General features: G+C 36.2%; 1 protein-coding gene across 3 annotated transcripts; it reads left to right on the forward strand.

The window, feature by feature from the left end:
- The first annotated feature begins 1,209 nt into the window (after positions 1 to 1,209).
- On the forward strand, positions 1,210 to 20,399 carry LOC112574272 (epidermal growth factor receptor substrate 15-like 1). Of its 3 annotated transcripts, none has more exons than XM_025255221.1 (20): positions 1,210 to 1,859; positions 3,290 to 3,334; positions 3,937 to 4,026; positions 4,239 to 4,382; positions 6,621 to 6,689; positions 7,427 to 7,510; positions 7,876 to 7,977; positions 8,181 to 8,399; positions 9,883 to 10,040; positions 10,346 to 10,523; positions 11,197 to 11,291; positions 11,977 to 12,148; positions 12,952 to 13,014; positions 13,772 to 13,819; positions 16,846 to 16,995; positions 17,481 to 17,606; positions 18,221 to 18,374; positions 18,653 to 18,750; positions 18,985 to 19,104; positions 20,196 to 20,399. In XM_025255221.1, exons 1-20 carry the CDS (start codon positions 1,833 to 1,835, stop codon positions 20,259 to 20,261), a joined length of 2,208 nt encoding a protein of 735 aa, XP_025111006.1. In that variant the 5' UTR covers positions 1,210 to 1,832; the 3' UTR covers positions 20,262 to 20,399. The 3 variants fall into 3 exon arrangements, with proteins under 3 accessions (XP_025111006.1, XP_025111007.1, XP_025111008.1); XM_025255222.1 differs by lacking the exon at positions 1,210 to 1,859 and adding an exon at positions 1,879 to 2,063; XM_025255223.1 differs by lacking the exon at positions 1,210 to 1,859 and adding an exon at positions 2,143 to 2,772.
- The last annotated feature ends 850 nt before the right edge of the window (positions 20,400 to 21,249 follow it).

Raw genomic sequence — 21,249 nt, forward strand, 5'->3', positions numbered from 1 at the left:
ATGAGGCCTCAGGACTTCTTGAAAAAAAAGAAAGAAAGAAGCATCTGTTGCAGAATCAGAGTGGATTGCCTAAGCATTCCAAAACCTCAATCACTATAAAATAAATTTGAGAAGGTTATTAGACACTAACTGGTCTTCATATGTATGAAACCATTGATTGTTTGTGTTTTATGCCGTGCCAGCAACTAGGGCTATATCGCAGCATATGAAACCATTGAAAAATACCTATGCAACGGAGCCATGACATCAGAGGCTAACTGCCCTTTAGCTTTGGCAATGATGGGAGAGCATTAAAAAGCATTCATTATTGAGAACTTCTAGAAAGAAGCTAGAATGAAACCATCAAATCTGAATTTTTAATGCCCTATAAATGAGATCTGCTGCAAAGATTTTGTGAAGCCTTGTACACATATGCAAGTCATAACTGATAATCAAAAGGTATTGTAATTTATATTTTTAGCTGCTTATGTGTGACTGAATTGCTCCATATGAGGAAAGTGTAAATTTTGCACAGTTAATGAAAATCAGCTTTTTTTGTGAAAGCTCAGCTAACAACAATCAGAATTCTTCAAGGACAGTTTATATGAAAAGTGGAGTAAAAAAACAGGTTTGGTTTCCTGAAGTAGAAAAGGGTCTTTCTTTCATTGAAAATCAGTCTCAAGTCTTTTTACATTAGAGATATTTACTTTGAGCATATAGGAGCACATCGGCCCTATGCTCCTTGAGGAGTAACAAGGAATGATAATGATGATATAGGAGCACATACATAATCTCAGCAAAACATTTTATATTCCGAGATTAATCTCTCAATGGCTTTTTTTTTTTAAAGGATCGTTCAATTAGAAAGATCTGCAGAGTATGGCCATTTGTAAAAAGGAATGAAATGGTATAGTGATAAAATTAGCCTTACATGCATTTAGCTTATGTTGTATGCCAGAAAATTTAAGATAGTTGTGTCTGTTAAGATCATTGGGTAAAAAGACCTGAATTTTTAGCTAAGGTCATGATGAAATAACAAGGAGGCTCCCCTACTCATTGGTCTTCCATAAATTAGCTAGATTCAATCAAACCAAAATTTAAAAAATATTGCATAGTGAGTACTATACAATGAAGAAAAACCCACCAAAATGCAGCTGCTGGGACTGACAGCACTAAACGTGGTGTAAAAACACCCTTAACAAGAAAATGGAATTTTTATATATCAGCTAGCTACTCTCTGCACACATGCACTTACATAGGAGTCAATCTGTTAATTATTTTTGGACAAATATATGCTTAAGGTATTTTCAAGTTTTGTGTGTGTGCTTTTAAGTGGACTGGCAGGAAATTCAAAACTGTGGGTCTAATAACTGCAATACTCTATACAAAGACAAAAACTCGTATAATGCTAAACCTGCTCCGACCAACCCGAGTTTAGACGCGGAGTGATAAACCATTCAAACTGTATGTATAACTAACAAACCTAATAAAACGTGAACAGAAAAAACTATATCAATTTAAAATTTAAAAAATGTTTCATAAAGACAACGGCTACAATTACTTATTTAAGTCAATATTCTGACAGTGAAATGAGATGAAGAAAAGTTCGAGGTGATGACTGATGTTTTCCAGCCTCTGCTCAACCTCCAAAAGGCTAAGTATCAAAAATTCGGTTCTTTAAAAAAAAAAAAAGAGCAGCAGAAAGACGAAAGATGTGGCAATTGTTCTCCTGGAACAGCGACGTTCTTCACACGTTGTGGGCATATGGAGCCCCGCCTCTTTGCTTTGCAATTTTGACCAATCGATAGCAGCTTCGTTTGGTCTGCGAGGCTCGCACTTTAGAAATTGTCAACATGGCGGCTTTCCCACCTCTCAACCAGGCTAGTCATAATGCTTGACTTGGTTTTCTGTCTATAATGATATCTAATGTTTTGAAAACATGAATTTTATTGACTCAGTAACACTAGTTTGCTTATGCGCATATTAGGTTGATTCTTTAGTTCTCTCTTTCGTGAAGTTACGCCTATTTGCAAACATGGACCAGTAGTCTGAGGGCATTCTGATCGTCTGCATCTTTCGGTTCGGTAATGTTAGAATAATATACATCTCTTAAGATGCGATTTTTTTTTTCATTTCAGTGTTTTATTTATTTTTATAAAGTAATAGCTCGTCTCCATCTGAAACGGTTGCATAAGCTTCATAACATTTGACGCTCACCTATGAAGTATAGACGGTGGTAAAGTGCTTGCAATCGGAGAAACAGAGTTTGAAAGCTTTTGGCATTTGTTAAAAAAAAATGGTATTAGTTTCATCTGCAAGTTTAAAACAGCGGTGTTCTTGCCTCACATTATAGGGTGATGGGCGTACAGTGTTCTGTGTCATATACTTTTATACACTGTTAGTAGAATTTCTGGCCAAATGCCTAATTGATGTGTATAGCAATGTTTGGAGTAATGAACCATCTTCTTGTCTGCACAAGTTGTAGTTTATGTAGGATCGTTCAGTCAGCTGTAGACAGTCCAACCTTACAAAGCAACGAGGCAGTCTTGTGCTCAACATTTGACAGTTGTACTTACTAGTAGTTTTAGTCCAATAACCACTCTTAGAAATTGTTCTGTTATTGTATATTTTGGACACTCCTCAACAAAAGTGTTGTTGATATGACCTACAAATATTCACCAAAATAAAAGTAGTGAAGAACACCATGAAATAAGACGAGCAGGGATAAAACTTTTTCAAGTTTTGATCAGGCAGATATCTTCAGATGTTGGAGGACAATGTTAACACTTTTGGGTCTGTATATACAATAATGCAGTTTAGATACTATAACATTTTAAATGGGCAAGTCAATGGAATTCAAGTAGCCCATAAAAAAAACAACTAAAAAACATTTTGTTGTCAAAGGGAAAAAGGGGGACTCTTTAAGTTCCATATTTGTTTGTGCAACCTATGATAAAACTGTGATAACTGTTATAATAAAATATAAATGTATTGTAGTTGTGTTTATTTGAATAGCTTTCCCATTAAGGTTTATAAATCATATTCAAAACTAGATATAAATTAATCACTTGATTTGAATGGTTTCACATAGGACGATAGAGCTGTACTGCCTTTAACATGTCTTAATTAGGGTAAATCTATGATTTATGAAGCAGTTTTATATCAGTTAATTAAATTATTACTTGTGAGACATTTATGAATATTAGTTTTTGTTTAGTTATTTCTGATAATGAAATGAGCAGAAGAACTTCATGCTAGTGGATAAATGTCATTGTTATTTAAATGTTAACATGAAATATACTTTTTTCAGATATGTGGAAATCATGGTCCTATTTATGAGGCATATTACAGACAGGTTGAATTTTCATTTTGACTTATTTAATCATATAAAATTTGTTTGCTTAATCTCTATCCTTTCATTATTCATATATCTCATAGTGCACATTTTTGGATATGTTCATACAGCTTTCTTTTAAGCAAGCATCAAGAAGATATAAGCATTTTTTTAAATCATCATTTTTTTTCCCTTGTCTCGAGGCCTTTATTAACCCTATACTCTTTACAAATTCACAAAAGAGCTAAAGAAATCTGACAGCACTGATGAGCTTTAAGGGATTCAGCTTTTTTAATTGTGCTTATTAGACATTATGTTAATATGAGTTTTACAACTTCTTCTCCCACTGCAGTGTCATTGGCTTCTCTTGTTGCCCTACTTTTTGTATGCCTTTATTCCTCAGATCACTTCCCATTTTTGTTTCAAATGTTATTTTGTGTATCCATCTGAGTCAGCTGACCTTCTAATATTTGCCAGGGTTACCTAGTGCTATCATCTCATTATATTATGTACATATTATTATTAATATTATTAGTTTGTTATAAAATTCTCTTGCATTATTTCTAGATTTATAATTGAGTATGAAAGATACATATGGTTATTGGAGAAAAATTTTGCTACAGGTTGACCCCAAATCTACAGGCAGCATAGGTGCACTGGATGCTGCAACTTTTATGAAAAAGTCAGGTCTAAAAGACGTTATCCTTTCTCAGGTATTACAATTTTGTTAGGAACATTTATATTTAGAAAGGTTAAGTCACATTTGGAAAATTCTTGCTTTAGATAATCACAGAGCACCTTGGTTTTTGCAGCAATTATACATTCTGCATTTGTCAGATTTTAAATCTGTGTAGGAAGCTTTAGACAAGAATGAGGTATACATTTTTTAAAAAGTAATATAAGAATTGGGAATACATATTTCCAGATATGGGACATGTCAGACCCTACAGGGCGAGGCTATTTGGAAAAACCTGGCTTCTATGTGGCATTGAAGCTTATTGCCCTGACACAGAATAGTCAAGAACTCAATGTGACCAAAATAACTACAGAGGCACCCCCACCCAATCTGGTAATTATAACTTTGGTGGTTTAGAACACTTCGCATTTTAGAGTTGCATTTTCTTTTATAACTTTTTACACCTTTTTATTTAATTCACTCTGTCTGGTTGGAATTTTGTAATTGATTTTTCACCCACTTCCTTTCGTCCTATAGGTCTGAAGTGTTTACAAGTTATTCATTTCATTTCCAGTGACAATGCAATATTAAATCATTTCCACTAGTACACAAGTAGTTAAATAATTTTTTAGTAATTTTTTCTCTTTTTGAGAAAGCTAAACTTTCAGCAAGAAAAAATATAACTATGCAGACTTTAGTTCACTTTTGCATGCAATAGTTCCTTTCCTTGGATGATTACATTATTTTTAATATAGACAACAAAAAAGTAAAAAAATTGATGAAATTCGGAAAGACTAAAAAGATTAAAATAAATTAAGTAAAAAAAAATTTTTTAAACCACTTTTACTTGAAGTGTTCTGAGAAGGGTAAAATAATTATTTTCGTTAGGTCTTGGAATTTTTTTAAAAATACATATAACTCAAAATATAAAAGTGTGAGGGGCATTCTTATGAAAAAAAATTTTGTTTGGTTTGCCTGTCTCTAAAGAGGCAGAGAAACCCCTTGTATATCTTACACTGGTAGTGTCAACACCCAGATTTGATACTCAAAAGATAACTTCCTGACTGCTAACTCATTGGCTTTAGTAAAGTCTCCAGATGTAGCAAAAGAAAGTCAAAAGAGATCCAAGCATTGCCATAAGAGTCCTCACTCTGATACATTCAGTTAATTTTGTATTTTGACCCTAATGGTTAGCAAAGGTTTTCAATTTCCTACAAGATACCTCATGTCGTACTAATACAGTTAATTATTCAGTATGTGTATGGACATGTATTAAAGTATTAAAAATTACTGTCTCTGAGGGTTTTTGTCTTGGCCAGGCCAAGGATATAATTTTTTTCGTAATGAAATTTATTGTTTGACTCCAGTTGTCGGTGCTGGGACGGGGTCATGCATTTACAGTCAGTTCAACCTTTGTACTTGCTTTTTACTGGTTACCTGATAATATGACTCTAATTAATTAGCGCCTTTGTATAGCACCTTTCTTCAGCATCGGCCATACCGAAGGCGCTTTGCGTATAGGCATGTAAACACACCTTTTAGGGGGGCATCTTCATCAATACACAAACATGCAAGCATATTATAGCACTAGATGATCATTGCTAAATATGATCAAATGTTCATCCATATTTATCCAGTTAAGAAAAGCCTGTAAAATGACAGGAGTGTACAGCTTGCTGCACTGCTTGCACAATACCAGCAGTAACAATATGGCCAGATGACTGATGAAAAGGCCCATGTGGGTATCTTTTGGGGCTTATGTTGTCGAACAAAAGAGTTGTTTTCGTTCCATGGCTTTAGCCACAGTACCAAGGCACCAAGAGCAGCATGAAGCTGGTAGGCAGAGGTACATCACTCTTGATTCACTGCCTTAGCTTTTAGACCTGGAGAATAAAACTGACAGCAGCTGAGAAAGGGGTGCCTTTTAAGGTAAAATGGTGAATATTCAAGGGGAGGTAACCATCCAGGTGGGCTACACATCGCTTTCTTTGAGCTTGTTTTAAGTAAAGGAGATGATTCTAAAGCTGGCATTTTAACTGGTAGACGAGGAACTGAGATGGTCATGTCATCCATCTGACGAGGTCATGTCATCAGATAAGGGAATTTACTTGAACATTTTATTTTATGGACTATTACACGAGTATTCAACTTAGGTTTTGTTGACACCCTACTCACTGTCCCTAATATTGGTACATTTTGAGAAATCTTGGCCTTTATAAAAGGATCTGCCTAACCCTGACATTGACACATCATAGACAGTTGCCATTTTGTGACTTCTGTGAAAATGCTGACAGTGTACATAATGTAAGTAAACATTCATCTCAGCAGTAGGAAAGACCCAATAGCCTGGTGGTTAGCGTGCTTGACTATGTCTGAAAGCCCCAGTTTGCCCACCCAGTAACTGTTTATTAGAAATGGGTACCTGATTTGTCAGGGAAAGTAAAAGTGATAGGAGAGGGTTGGATTCCACCATCCGCATACCTTGCACTAGACATGGTAGACCACTTACAGTTGCTGCCCCTATAGCCACTAGGCTAATGGACTCTTTGCTACCTGAAGCAAACGTTGAATAAAACAGATAGGAAAAGACTGAGAGTTTTTTTTTTTTTAATTTGTTATTTCTAATTTCAGGGTCCATATGAAATATTGGAAGAGGTGCCAATGGCCAGCACTCAGAGTGCTGCTGCCTGGGACATAAAGGTAGGACATTTGTAGATAGAGTCTTTTCTGGACAGTCCAGTAGTACAGTAATAAAACATCTATCTCTAGTACAGTGAGGATTATGAGATGATGGGGTCAAATCTAGCATAGGGCATGCATAGTTCTCTTCAGGTGGTACCCTTTTGCATGGCTGATTGTTGAGGCAATTATTGTGCAGGCCAGGGCAAACATTTTGTTTCCTAGTTATAAAGTGGTGTCCAGACCATATACATGCTGATTTACTCCTGGAACTGTGGTTTCAAAGTAGTGGCAAAGATGCCCTGGGTTATGGTAGAGTAAAGCGATATCCTCAGGCTTTGCTTTTTCTTTGTAATTGTAGAGACATGCTTCCCCTTTTCCCATGTTACCCTGGGCTATGACTTACTGTTGGTCTTATCATATTTTGTTATTTGTGATGTTCTTGTTTCATGGCAAGTCAAAGTTTTATCTTTGTGTTACTTAAATTTCACCTCCACCTTTTTGTAACTTTCCTGATAAATTTATTACCAGAGTTTAAGAACCTTAAGAAAAATAATTACGAAGTTAGAAAGTAATGGGGTGTATTTTGAAGACATTTGCTACAAAGCATAATTACAGATTTAGTTGACAAAATTGATTTGGCAGAGTTTGAACTTCAGTTATTGTAGTCATGGAAGATTTTACTTGCCATTGAAGAACTTGGGGCTTTTTAAAAAATTTTGAATAATGAATTCTGAGTACAGTTAATGTTTGTGCAGCCATCAGAGAAGTCAAAGTATGATCAAGTGTTTGACAGTCTTGGACCCATCAACAATATGCTCAATGGTGATAAAGTTAAGCCAGTAAGTGTATGTTGATGCACACATACACCTTCTCTCCCACTTTCTCTCACTTCTTCACTCTTTCATTCATTTATTTTTACAGAGAGTGCATGTGCATTTACACTTGAATGCATGTATATATGTGTGTGAGATGGCCCTTGACACAAAATGAAGAGTTTTGTTTATTGTTATGAAATGCAATTTTTCAGAAGAGAATCCCAAGTATCTCCCCTAAACTGTTTTAGAAAATTTAAGTAGATATGTTTATTGCCTTTCACGTTACATAAACAAAATCTCTGTAAAGTGAAAAGGGGCACATAATAGAAAGCTTTAAGTGTAATGGAATGGGGACTAAAGTTGTATATTCTGTGTGCTGATCTTTAAAGGTTTTACTCAACTCAAAGCTACCAGTGGATATTCTAGGCAGAATATGGGAGCTAAGTGACATTGACAGAGATGGATTTTTGGACAGGGATGAGTTTGCTGTGGTGAGTGTAATTGGTCTGTTTGAGTTGTATAATTTATTTCAGCATTTAATTTGCGCCTTATAAACAAGCCACACATAGTAGGCAGAATCTAATAAGTCTTGAAAATTTGGGAAAAACATAGTTGATTTTATTATTGTTGTTGTTAATCTACTAGTATATTGCGTGTGTTTCTCATATGTTGTTGTCTCTCTCAAATACGAAAGGCTATGCATTTGGTGTACCGTGCTCGAGAAGGAGATGAGACACCGATGGTTCTACCAGTAGGCTTGATCCCACCTTCAAAACAAAAGCCAAGTCATATACCACGCCTTCCTGGGGCTGTGCCAGTGCTGCCACCTTTGTCCTCCTCATCCCTTCCTGGCATGCTGCCCATTCCAGGAAGATCAACACCTACTGTTAAACCTGATGGACCAGCAGCTGTGGTAAGCATTGTTAGGATGTTTAAAATAATGCCTGCACACAAAGATGAATAAATTATTTAATTTTGGATAAATGAGGGAAGCACGTTTTTATCTGATGTGTAATTGCTGGTAACAATTGACGTGATAAAAATATAATTTATATCTTACAGTAGGGGCGACAGTATTAAAAAATACCATTTTTGATGGTAAAATTCCTTTCTTCAAGTAACTTGAGTAAGCAGTGACATGAACAAATGAACCTGAGCTAGACAACACAACAACACCTCTGTCAGTTTCAGCCATCTGGGCTCTTTGAAAATATGGTTCCAGTGAAACTAAAAAATGAGTGCACATCTGGGTCCAAACTGTACTCCTAAAAGGGAACACAGAAGCCAAGTTCACGTAAGTGTTCTGTTGAAGGCCTCAGGGGCAGCAGCTGCAATAGCAAACAGGTGACATAGCGGCAGAGCTGGCAACTTTTCATCCAGGACACGCACCATTTTCGAATCCGGAGCCAGCGGCAAGGTGGAATAATGCAGAGGAATTTCACTGTCTTATCAGCAACTGCTAACAGAATGCAGAGGCTGTTGCACAAATCGACAGAAACCAAACATGTCCACCGCTTGGTCACGTTCTTATTAACTATACCCATGCACAAATATGTCCTAAGGATAGGCAACAAATGTATCTACATGAACACATGCACACACAGAAAATAAGGCACCTGTAAGCTAAGGTGACACAAGTGCTTCCCCTTTACTTTCCCACCACGGTTCATCTCTGACAACCTGCACTCATCTGTCCTCGGCCAAGGAGTGTCAAACTTCACAAGGTAAATTGCAGAGCAGGACAGGCAAGCAGCACAGTATTATTAGATAGCAGGAGACCGCCACACGTCAGGCTGCATGCGGCTTATCCATGAGACCGCAAAAACAAGATAGCTGACACATGTCTTAACTGCGTGAGACAGCATGATGTCCATAGCAGTGACAAATTATCCCCAACACACAAAAATTGACAAATCAAGGAAGGTCAAAAGAAACAAACCTGTGGATCCGCAGAGTGTAATGTGTCTGTCAAAAAAAAACAAAAAAAAACAAAGCTACCGAGATGGAAGGGACACCAGTGGCAGGCACATGCCAACACGAAGTTCATGAAAAAAATCAGCAAGACCAAGCACAAGCCAGCACAATGTCTGTGAAACAAAAACTTGTCAGGCAAGACAGAAAGACAAGAGAAGAGAGAAAAGCCTCCTCCAGCTGGTGTGAGAGAGCTCGCTGACAGGCAAGGGCGGGATGTGGGGGGCAAGTTGGTCAGATCTGTGTTCTCCCTGTTTATTGGTCAGGTCTGACCAGTTGGGAGTAGCTAGCTGGAATTGAGGTATCTAGTTGGGATAACTCCATATCATCATGTCATATGGGACAGTATGAAGAAAAAAATGAAAAGAATGCACAGAAAAACATTTTGATCAATTGTTTTTGGACATTTAGTGTGCTGTTTTCAGGTTGGTTTACCATGGGTGGTGACATCAGCAGAGAAAATTAACGCAGATACAGTGTTTAGGCAGCTAGATACTGATCAGGATGGCATGGTAACAGGGGCTGAAATCCGTGAGACATTGGCCCATAGCGGCCTTCCGACTGGTGTCCTTGCTCATATATGGTGAGTATTTTTATTAGTATTTATTCACATTTGTCACATAGCAACAACTTCAGTTGGTAACAATTTAAAACAAGCCTTTGATTTGGTCCAACACTGTCCAGCTATTGCATTTGCATGACTTTTTAAAATGAGCAAAAGAGAAGCTTAACCATTTTAAGTCTAGCATGCAGATAATTCTGCATTGCAGATCTCTTGAAAATGTTCTAAGCATTCTGTTGGCTGGTTCCCCTTTCTTTTTAAAGTCCCTTTACTTGTGCAGAGGAGAGTTAAAATGAGACTGTACCAGAACATATCTTTCTTTCCAGGACTTTGTGTGACATTCAGGGGACAGGGAAACTGAATGCAGAACAGTTTGCTTTGGCCATGCACTTAATCCAACTGAAGCTCAAGGGGATAGAGTTACCCCCCCAGCTTCTGCCAGAGATGATTCCTCCCTCCCTGCGAACCCAGAGTGGGGCAGACCCAGCAGCTTTTGGTGTCAGGGTATATGGTGTTTCATCATCATTTATGTAAAGTGTTATGAGCAAAACTTTGGATAGATGCTATATAAATCCTCATTATTATTATTATAAAGCTTTGGTGCCAGGGTATGTGGTGTTTCATCATGTAGCTGAAGCACGACTGAATTATGTAAAACATTTGAAAAATGAGTATGCATGTAATGGAGTTGGTGAAGAAGAGAAGAGAGAGTAGCCTCCTCCAGCTGGTTAGACAAGGGTGTAGAGGGATGGTGTTTTATGCAGAGCCTGCAACTAAGGCTATATCATGTCAAGACAGCCAGCACTGTAAGCAGACTTCATGCAGAGAAAGAACAGTATGCCCGAGATGAGATTTGAACCCTGGACAGCCAATCCTCACTGTATTGGTGACAGGCGTTAACCATTGCACCACCAGACCACCCTAGCTGGTTGAGCAAAGGGACATCTCTCCCATATGAGATTTATTTATGGATAGATTTATATGTGAAACGTGGGTGAGATGGACTTAGTAATTTGTAGGTTTATATGTGAGAAATGGGGAGAAAGTGCATGAGATAGACGTGTTAATGTGGGAGTTTGTATATGTGATAACGGGTGAGATTCCATCTGACAGATAAGTGCTTATAGATAATTTTCTTAAAAGAAAATGTGTTTTTTGTTTTGTTTTTTTTTGACAGGATGGAACAAATGCAGGTCCATATAGCCATGTTGCTGATTTTTCTGCCATCAAAGAGCTGGACAACATCAGTAAAGAAATAGACGATATTAAAAGGTTCGAGCATTTTACAATAAAAATTTTTTTGCGCATTTATGTGTAAAGAAGAACCAGTAGTAAAAATTTTTCTTGAATTTTAAGCCTCTTAATGATGCATGATTATCTTCATTAAAGTTTTAATGCTGTGTTTCATTTCTTCTTGGTCCTATACCCTCCCAGTGGAGCATAGGGCCACAACCACACACCCCGCCATTGAACCCAGTTCTGGGCGTCCCTTTCCAGTTGGGACAAAAAAGCCCATCCAAAGAGGGATCTTCCCGTCCAGGCTCTAGTTGTGCAGTTAATATGTTTGTGGTTTCTGTAGCTTTTTGTTTTTTTATAGGGTGGGGTTGCTAGCCCCACACCCAACCCTCCTCCTTTATCTGGGCTTGGGACCGGCAGGTTACCCGTGTGGTTTCCTGGCAGAGTTGTGCTTCCTTTCTGCATGTAACTTACTTTCTAGCTGAAAACTTGTTACATCTATAAATAAGTGCACTTCAATAGGTCATTTCTAGGCATTTGTGTAGATAAGGGTGGAACACACAGGGAAGGGCTGGATACTGCATAAGCTTCCAATTTTTAAAAGAATTCTATTCTATCCTGTGCTGCTATAACAATTATACAATGACATATATATAAAAAGAGCACCTGCATTATATGATGTGTTAAACTCATGCCGACATGTATGTTGTGTGTTTTACAGAGAGAAACTGCAGGTGGAGAGAGAAAAACTGCAGTATGATGCAGATGTACGCCTGAGGCAAGGGGAAGTAACTATGCTTCAGAAAGAGCTTGATGCAGTCACCAGCACATTGACACAACTAGAATCCCAGAAGAAAGAAGCACAAAAACGACTTGATGAATTGGATGACAAGGTGCATGACTTTTTTCATCTCCAGTCTTCTATATATATGTGTATATTTGTTGTAATTGTTGGCATTTATACAGATCTTGCAAACTCTGCAGGACAAATTTCTTTTTAAGAGCATTTCATGGCTTGGAAGAAATTTACCTTTTTTGGCATAAATATTTGTGGAGGTAAAAGAATATTTTTCAAGATAATGTTGTTCATCTTTATCACTTTTCTAACATTTATGCCTTCAGTTTTTCAGAAGCAAGGTATGATGGAGTTGTAACCTTTTTTTTTTTTCAGTACCACTGGGCTGCTATTATAAGTAATGTAGCAGAGCATATTTTGAATGCTGAAGATCAATGTGCTGTACAAAAGTAATGTAATAGGTGTAATGTGTTGTACAAAAGTAATGCAATAGTTGTAATATGCTGTACAAAAGTAATGCAATAGTTGTAATGTGCTGTACTAAAGTAATTGTCAGTAGTTGTAATGTGGAGGACAAAAGTCAAATATCTGCATCAAAACAGACCACTGATGCATATTTGAGTACTTTTGAATACAAGAGACTACAGCATAGTTGAATACTTTAAACAGCCACGAGCAAATTAAAAAAGAACTCATCTTCAAAAGATGTCTGTATTTTCAGCATATGCAGATCTTGAGACAATCAAAGCTTTAATTATTTTAACAAACTTTAAAACAAATAGAAGGAATGGTTTTATGTTTCCTGATTTATGTTATGGGAATTATTTGCCCTACATATGCAAATACAGAAATTTTGTGGATTCTGCCAAATAACAGTGGGTAATGTGATTCTTTCTGCAGAAGTCAAATTTAGACAGAAATTTGAAAGAGCTGAGAGACAAGACATCAAGTGAACAAATGGAGGTGAGTGTAGAGCTCGTACAGATGATCGCTTTCACAGTTATCTTCCTGTTTATTTTTCACCCTTTACATTTCACCCATTACCTCTGATTGAAGAAAAATAATAATGAAAGTTGCATTGAATGGTATAGAAGAAGTTTTACAGATGTAAACTCCAAAGACTGTATTCTTATGTTGGTGAGCAACTTGATATATTACTGAACAGTTTTCAGTTAATAGTTAATAGTTAGAAGGCAATAGTGACAAAGTGCATAGACTGTTACAATATTTAGTTCCTGCACTGAAACTAGATCAGATACAGCATGGTTTTTGTTTTTGTTTTTTGTTTTTTTTTATTTCACCCAGCAGTAAAATGTGCGTATTCTTACACCATTCAATCATAACCTTTTTGTTATTACAATGTAGCCACTTTTGGTGAATTGTTTGTTCTTTATTATATTATTTCACATTTTCTTTGTCCAAACCTTTTGTAGTTTAAAGTAGTGATGTTAAAAAAATCTTTTGAGAATAATTTTTATTTATAGTGACTCAATGCACTCCTTTCCAGGATAAGCTAAGAGCGAGCAATGTGTATGAAGGTACATGCTGACTCAGCAGACCTTTTAACACATGATCTGTGTTGATAGTATGTCATTGTTTTGAATATCCTTAATTCCAGGATAACAGAACGAAGTTGCAGATCTCATAGACACCCAGAAGGACTTTTAACCAGCAATTTGTGTTAATAGCATGCCATTGTTTTTAATATTCTCAATTCCAGGTTAACAAAATGAAATCACAGATCAGTAATCAAGAAAGGCTGGTGCAGGTATGCTTTGCTGAGCCAAGCAATGGAAATCTTAGTTTTCTTTCAGAAAAAAAGTAACAATTTTTTCCTTTCTGCCCTGAGCTAACACTACTGATCTGAGTTAAGCATGAATTTTGAAGCATGGTGGCTGGTTTCATCTTCACTTTTCTTTCATTTTGTTTGTTTCTTTTTTTGTTGTTGTTTTCTTAATATCTTAGAAGCATGCAATGTTGTGCAGTCTTCTTTCTGTAATGCTGCTTCTAAAGTGTGTTCAAATGTATGTAACAATTCTCACTTTAACATTTGTCTTACTTGTTTAGTATGCTAGAAGTTTCTGCATATTCTTTGGTGATGGAACTGTCAATAAATCTTAAAGAAGTGACTATTATATGCATAAGCACATATATAAAATTGAATGGAATGAGGAGAGGGCCTAAGAATAGTTTAGTAATTAATTTCATAGCAAATATATCTTTCTGTGTTTGAAAATTTTTTTTACTGTTATCTGAACTGCAGTTGAAGAAATCTTGGAAATACTTCATAAAAACTGAGAGTTGATTATTCTTTCAAACTATTACAGAAATATGTAACAGACATAACACCTGAGAAGTTGTGGGATTTTCAGATTTGTTTAACAACTGGCACCAGTACTATCAAACTTTAGTGACATCAGAAGAATAGGGCTTGGACAAAAAGAATATAACTAACATCTAAAGCATCCATCATCCTATGAGCTATCACCTACCCCAAGGAAAGGGTTATAAATTTGTATTTGAAATTGCTTCTTTCTGACATGTCTGTTACATGTATTGATGACTGTATGCTGAGTCAAGAGGTGAATCCTTAATGTGTAAAGTGCTGAATAAAACATATTTTTACATCACTATCCAGTTCTTGATAATCAAGTTCTTTTAAATACTAGAGGAAGTTAAATCAGTCACTACCCATTGAAAAGGTAATTAAAAGGGTCTGTTAATTTATTCTACTGAAACTCTGTAACATGTGATGTTTTATGTTGAGAGAACCCTCAGGCATATATAATGGATGTGAATCAATTTTGCAGTTGAAAATACATGTATTGCCTGAAAATAAGTGTAATGAGCTGAAATGATATGTTCAGATCAACTTGTGCATTTCAGTTGGCTTTCATTGCCTGGCATTCAACAGTATACAACTCTTTTTTTTTTTTTTTAAAATGCATAAGAAAGAAACTAATTTTCAGCAGAGGTAAACATCAATGTCAAATGGAAAATTGCATTGATGTATTTTAAAGAACTGGAAATATTGCATTAAAGTGTATCTTAAGGAATCAAAAATATTGCTTTATTGTATCTTAAAGAATTGGAAACATTGCATTGCAAATTTCTGCAGCTAGGAGCTTTTTACTTCATGTTTCCTGCTTATATCACAGAGTAGAAAAAGTAATGGGCTATGTTGCTGTAGGGTTTGTATGATTTGGCTTTTTTTTTTTGAGGGAAGGGTTGGTTTATTTTTCTTTGGAATGTACAGACTTATTCCTAGGTGAAGTAGTGTACACTGCAAAATGAGAGATTGTGGCCTTCTTTTGAAGTTGCAGTCTACGTTATCATGTGCGAAGGCCCTTTAGACTAGTTGACTGTAGTTGGACTGTAGTCGCTTTGCTGTGTCTAGGGCATGGCATTTTACATTCCTTGTTATAGGTTGCATTAGAGTGGATATTTCTGCTTCAAAAGAGCAGTAAGTTTAAAGTTGGCTATTGACCTGTTATATCTTTTACCAGTCAATAATAAGCTGCTTATAAAACAAAAAAGATTATTTTTTAATTCTGTTTAACCAAACATCTGAGATATCAAGAGCTATCTAGACAATATCTAACAGCATATGCAGAATTCCCAAAACAAAGCTGTCTAGAGAAATTAGTTGTTTTAAATTGGTTATAAAATTGATCCACTAGAGTTGCTACATAACTAAATGTTATATGCTGTGTATACAACTCAGTTTCATGGCATTCTTTAGTAACTAAACAGTATTTATAAGAACAAGAACTCTTTCCCCAACCTCAACCAGATTTTCCCTTTCTCTCTTCTCCTTTCTCTTTTCTCCTGTCTCCTCACATTTTCTCTCCCTTTGTTCCTCCCCGTCTCATAAGGCTTAACATATTTCTGTACTACAGTCTGCACTATTTTGTCTTTAAACACTTTTGCATGTTCTTGCATATAAATATTTTTTTACATTTTCCAATATCATTATTATGGCAAACATGTAAACAATAGTACTGTCAGTGTATTTATATGTTATTAATTAGCCTTAATTTGATTAGGGTTCCAAAACACCTATATAATGGAGGATATCTGTTTTATTCACCTTTTTAACAGTTGCTTTATTTACGCACTAAATTTTTTTTTTTAAAGCTTGCGAAGTGGTTTTTCTGCTTCTTAGTGCTCTAAAACAGAGCAATCAAATCTAATGTTTATGAAAAGACACCCCATATTTATGAATTATGAAAACTGGCACAGTTCCATTTTCATGTCATTTATCTAAAGTATATGAATACTGTGTATGTTTGTTTCAAAAGTCCTTGTTTGAGTAAAGAACATACGTTGATTCTTTTTTAAAAATTCTTAGCATGTCTGTGCACTCATGCATGTGTGGGATCTTATGCATGTCATCAGTGATGTTATTTAACCTTTACAGGTATTTTATGTTAAAATTTAAGCTGTATGTTGACTTGTTTTTGTGATGCCTGAGTTAAAAAGAATAATGCATACCTGTAACAAACGTGGAAAATTTCAACAATAAGTGTATTTATTTATGCATAGAATCTTATTTGCACAGAATGAATATTTTTGCTATTAATCTGTATTTGGACAAGTGTAGCTGGTATGTAAATAATTATTCATGTGTTTAATCATGATTGCTCTTGACTCAAAAACATGACTGTACCTGCATACAGACCACACACACATGCACACACTATCACATTGATATTATCTTACGTTAATGTTTGTTGTGAATAGTTTCAAAGCCCCATCAGATGGTTACAAGGTTGTGAATGGGTTTCATTTCAGAATCAAGAAACTGAACTTGATAAACTGAAGCAGGAACTGCAGAGGCTAAAGGAAGAAGAACAGTCACTAGAACAGCAAGTGGAGTCTTCAAGACAACAGCTTAATCAGTTGTCTGTATCACGCAAAGACATCACCAGCCAGCTGAAACAGGTGAGCAAGTATATAGGTTTCATGTGAAATGTATCACAAGTCACTGAGCACATGACAGATCAGTGTTTGATTTATGGACCAGGGAATGTATCAGGAAAGTCAAGAAACTTATCATAGTAGGAAGTAGAGGTGTGAGGGAGATTAGTGTTTTATGCCAAGCCAGCAGCTAAGGCTATATCCTGGCAAAGCAACTGGTCCTGTAAACACATGCAATATGCAGAAAACAAACAGTATGCCTGATGCCTGTGATGAAATCTAAACCCATGATAGCCAAATCTCACTGTGGGACACAGATATCATGATTGGCATTACTACTGCTTTATTTTTTTCCAGATATCACACAAGGAATGTTAAAGAGATGCTTGTGTGGTTTGGGTTTACTGTTGCTGTTGTAATGACTGCGTAAGACTACCTTGGTTGACTAGTGAATAGAACACATCATTTTCACCATTGCTGCTAGCATCATCATTTTTCTTTTGCTGCAGACAAAAGCCAAGGTTCAGGAACTGCAGAATCAGCACAGAGAATTGTCAGGTGGAGACCCGCCAGGCCTGACCATAAATGGGAGTCACGCTGTTTCTGAAGTTGACAGGCTCAGTTCAAAAACCAGGGTAATTTCAATCAAATAATAAGTGGATCCCTCATAACAAAGGTCCTTCTTGACTTTTGTCAGCTAACCTAAGAGCAGCTAAACATCATCAGTATTGGAATCCTCTCTCTTTTGCTTTTAAGCCTTTAAAGACTAGCAGTGAGCAAATTTTAAAAAATAATTGGGTAAATCTCAGTGCAAGATTTTTTTTTCTACAAATCTGGGTGTGTAACCCTGCCTGCGCTTAAGATGTACATATAAAAACTTCAACATGCACAATTTTATGTCACAATATGACTAACAAGGGTAAGTTGCTCGTTCAGTTGGCCAAGGCATTCACAGCAAAAATGTATCCATACATTTTCTGGATGTTTGTGTTGTTGACCTCTTTCTGTGCATTCTGATATTTTGAGGCACATACTGTAGAAAAAAAACACCATCTTTCACTTTTACCTCATTATTACAACAAAATTTTGGACCTCACTATTCCTTTCATAAATATCATTTCTGCAGATTTGGATGAATCATATATATCTTGAAAGTACTAAATGTAACCAAGAGCTGTTTGAAAAAATTGTTTTGATTTACACTTTTTTTGGTATCATTGATGCATACGTACATGCATATTACAAACAGGTGGGCATTCCAAACAGTCCTCTGCGCAGCTTCGGCATATCGTCAGAGACCTCTGCCTTCAAAGATGACCCTTTCAAAGGCCAAGACCCATTCAATAATGTACCCAGCTCTGGGCAGTCTGATCCTTTCCATAGTGATGATCCCTTTAAAGACAGTAAGTGAGAATCCCTTAGTATCTGAGAAGTCCTGTTGGGTACAGCGGCTGGTATGTTCACCTGGGAAGACTGCAAAGACTCACATAGTTCATACCGTTTTACTGTGAAAACTCTTTGTGTGAAGAATTACAGTCTCCTGTGTAGATTTCTGGTTGCTTGTACTTCCTGTCTGCAATGGTGTCAATATATATTCATAGGTCAGTAGACTAAGTTTTTTTTAAATTTATCTCATCTAGATGCATTTTTGCATTTTATTAAGATTATTCTATCCTGGCAGGTGACCCATTTAAATCTGATGGATTCACATCAGATCCTTTTGCATCAGATGATCCTTTTAAGGATGCATTTACATCTAGTTCCACTGTTGGAAAGAAGGTTTGTCACTTTGCTACACATCCCTCTGTTTTTTTTTTTTTTTTGGTTTTTTCCCAGTCTGTCACTGTCATCTGGTTTAATAAGCTGTTATTCACTAACGCTATCAGGCTCTATAATAGAAATGGTTGTATTGTCTCTAAGGATTCCTCAAGTTTTCATTCCAAGGTATGCAATTTCAGATCTAAATGCGTCTTTCTTGTTGTGTAGACATTTTTTTTTTTTGCTTTACTTTAGGATGATCCTTTTGCTAGCTCTGATCCATTCGCCAGTGCATTTTCATCGTCTGGTGCTAGTCAAGCAGATGGATTTGATGCTTTTGGTTCATCATGGACAAACTCTAGTTTTGGACAAGAGGTAAGAGTTTCCTAACCATTTTATTTTAGTTTCCAAGGATAACCCAGATACAACATTATTACAAGATGATTAGGGTTACTCCTCTTCAAGGTGCTTTTCTCCTTAATAACTGGGTTCATTTCATGAGATAAAAAGTCTTCAAACACATTTCTTACCTTTTTTTTAAATGAAAGAGATGAAGCCATTGATTTAGCTTGCTGCTTTTTTTTTTTTTTTTTTTTTTTGGCACGATTAGGGGAAGCCGTATGTTAAAAACCATCTATAAGTATTATTTTCAATAAGTTACTTTCCATAGCAACAATTAAAACACTGGTGAAAGTGAGAAATATCAGCAAATATTCCATAATCAGAGCTGACCTTGTTTGCACCATGCCTGGTGTACCAGAATTTAGAAAGCCCTCTCATTACCCAGTGCTGTTCATTTATCTTCAAATCATTCCTTAAGTTAATAATATTTGACTTTTTATTCAGAATACCATGGACACATTTTATTTGTTTATTGCATAGTAACATTACTAATGTTTGTATAATATAATCAGGAAGTACAGAATATTTTGTTACATTTAGGTTTTGAGAGACTGTTTCTGAAAGTTAAATCTGTCACCTGATTTCAAAAGTGATATTTATCTCATATATGCCTCAACGATTTCTTCACTCATCTACTGACACAAGTTTCTGGAGTCCCACTAAAACAAAGATGTATGGTCAGAGGTCTTTCCCTATCAAGCCCCATCAACTTGGAACAGATTACCCATCAGCCTTCATAACTTGGATGCTCTTACCACCTTTAAGTCCAAACTTAAGATGCTTTTTTTTTTCAGATTAGAGACTTCACTGTGACCCTGTCCTGACCATGATCGTGCATAACATGTGTTGGCATTTACCTTGTGTATGAGTAGATGTGTCTGTTGTAGAAGTAAGCGTATCTGTTACATGTGAAAATGAGTGCATGGTTGTAGTGATTCCATTTATATGGATAGGTCTTTCTGTCACTTCAGTAAAGCTCTCAGAGCAAATCATTGAAAAGGTGCTTTAAAAATATTCAGAAAAATGTTCTTGTCTTTTATTATTATCATTTATTTTAATCCCAGAAATCTGGAGGTGATCCTTTTGGTGGTGATCCATTTGCCCCTTCATCACCAGCCAGACGAAAATGAGTCTCCAATGCCAGCACTTCCCCCAAAACAGTCCAGAAGACAACCCCCTCCTCGACCTGCTCCCCCTAAATCGAAAAGCCCCACTCCTACAAGCAAAGCAAAGACGGATCTTTTTGGAGATTTTGGGACAGATCCCTTTGGTGGCAGTGACCCTTTTTCTTCTAATAATGATGGAAGCAGCACTACCAATGCTTCTTTTGATGCATTTAGTAACTTCAGTGACACTAATTTTTCTAAGGTGAGTCAAACCTTAAAGATTCTTCCATAGTTGGGTGCAAGTAGATTCAGAAAGCCTCTTGAGATAGTTTGGAAACTAAAAAAGTGTGTATGGTAGTGAGTCTTCATTAGCACTATTTTGGGCATGTACGACCACGCTGTCTGCCATCTTGTTAGATCCTAAAGAAGATGGGCTAACATATCCAGAAATATTTCCACACCCATCTGAAACTTTTTGTGTTTTAAAACTAAGTTATTAAAAATGTTTAAATGTTTCGTATATGTTTGTTATTGATTATATACAACTATAGTTGTATTTCTCAATATTCCATTACTAGTTTAGTAGACGGATGCTATCCAGGATGAGAATAGTCACAGTAAAAACTGCTTCTATGAAAAGCTGGATCATATTTTTTTGTTGTAATTTTTTCTTTGTGTACCTAATCCCTTCAGTCTGGAGAAGAAACGTCGCTTTGGGGATCAAGCCAGTGATGGATGGAGTCCTTAAGCAGAGTATAATGTTGAGGTGTTCAGCACATTTCCCAAGTTTCACCATCTTTGGTTGCTTGTCCTAAAATCTTTTGTCCTCACTTTGCACAATTTAGCTGTTTTATTTGTCTTCATTTTTTTTTAATTTGCATGTCTTACAGAAAATCACTGAATGACTTGTTTGTGTTTTTGTTTACTTGGTGTGTGGATTGCTATTGTTTTTTTATCATTATGTTTGCCCGTTCACCATTCCACCTTAAATCTTAAAGTTTTCTAATAGTGA

The sequence above is a fragment of the Pomacea canaliculata genome, linkage group LG10 (genome assembly GCF_003073045.1).
Source record: "Pomacea canaliculata isolate SZHN2017 linkage group LG10, ASM307304v1, whole genome shotgun sequence".
In the NCBI taxonomy this organism is placed as follows: Eukaryota; Metazoa; Mollusca; class Gastropoda; order Architaenioglossa; family Ampullariidae; genus Pomacea; species Pomacea canaliculata.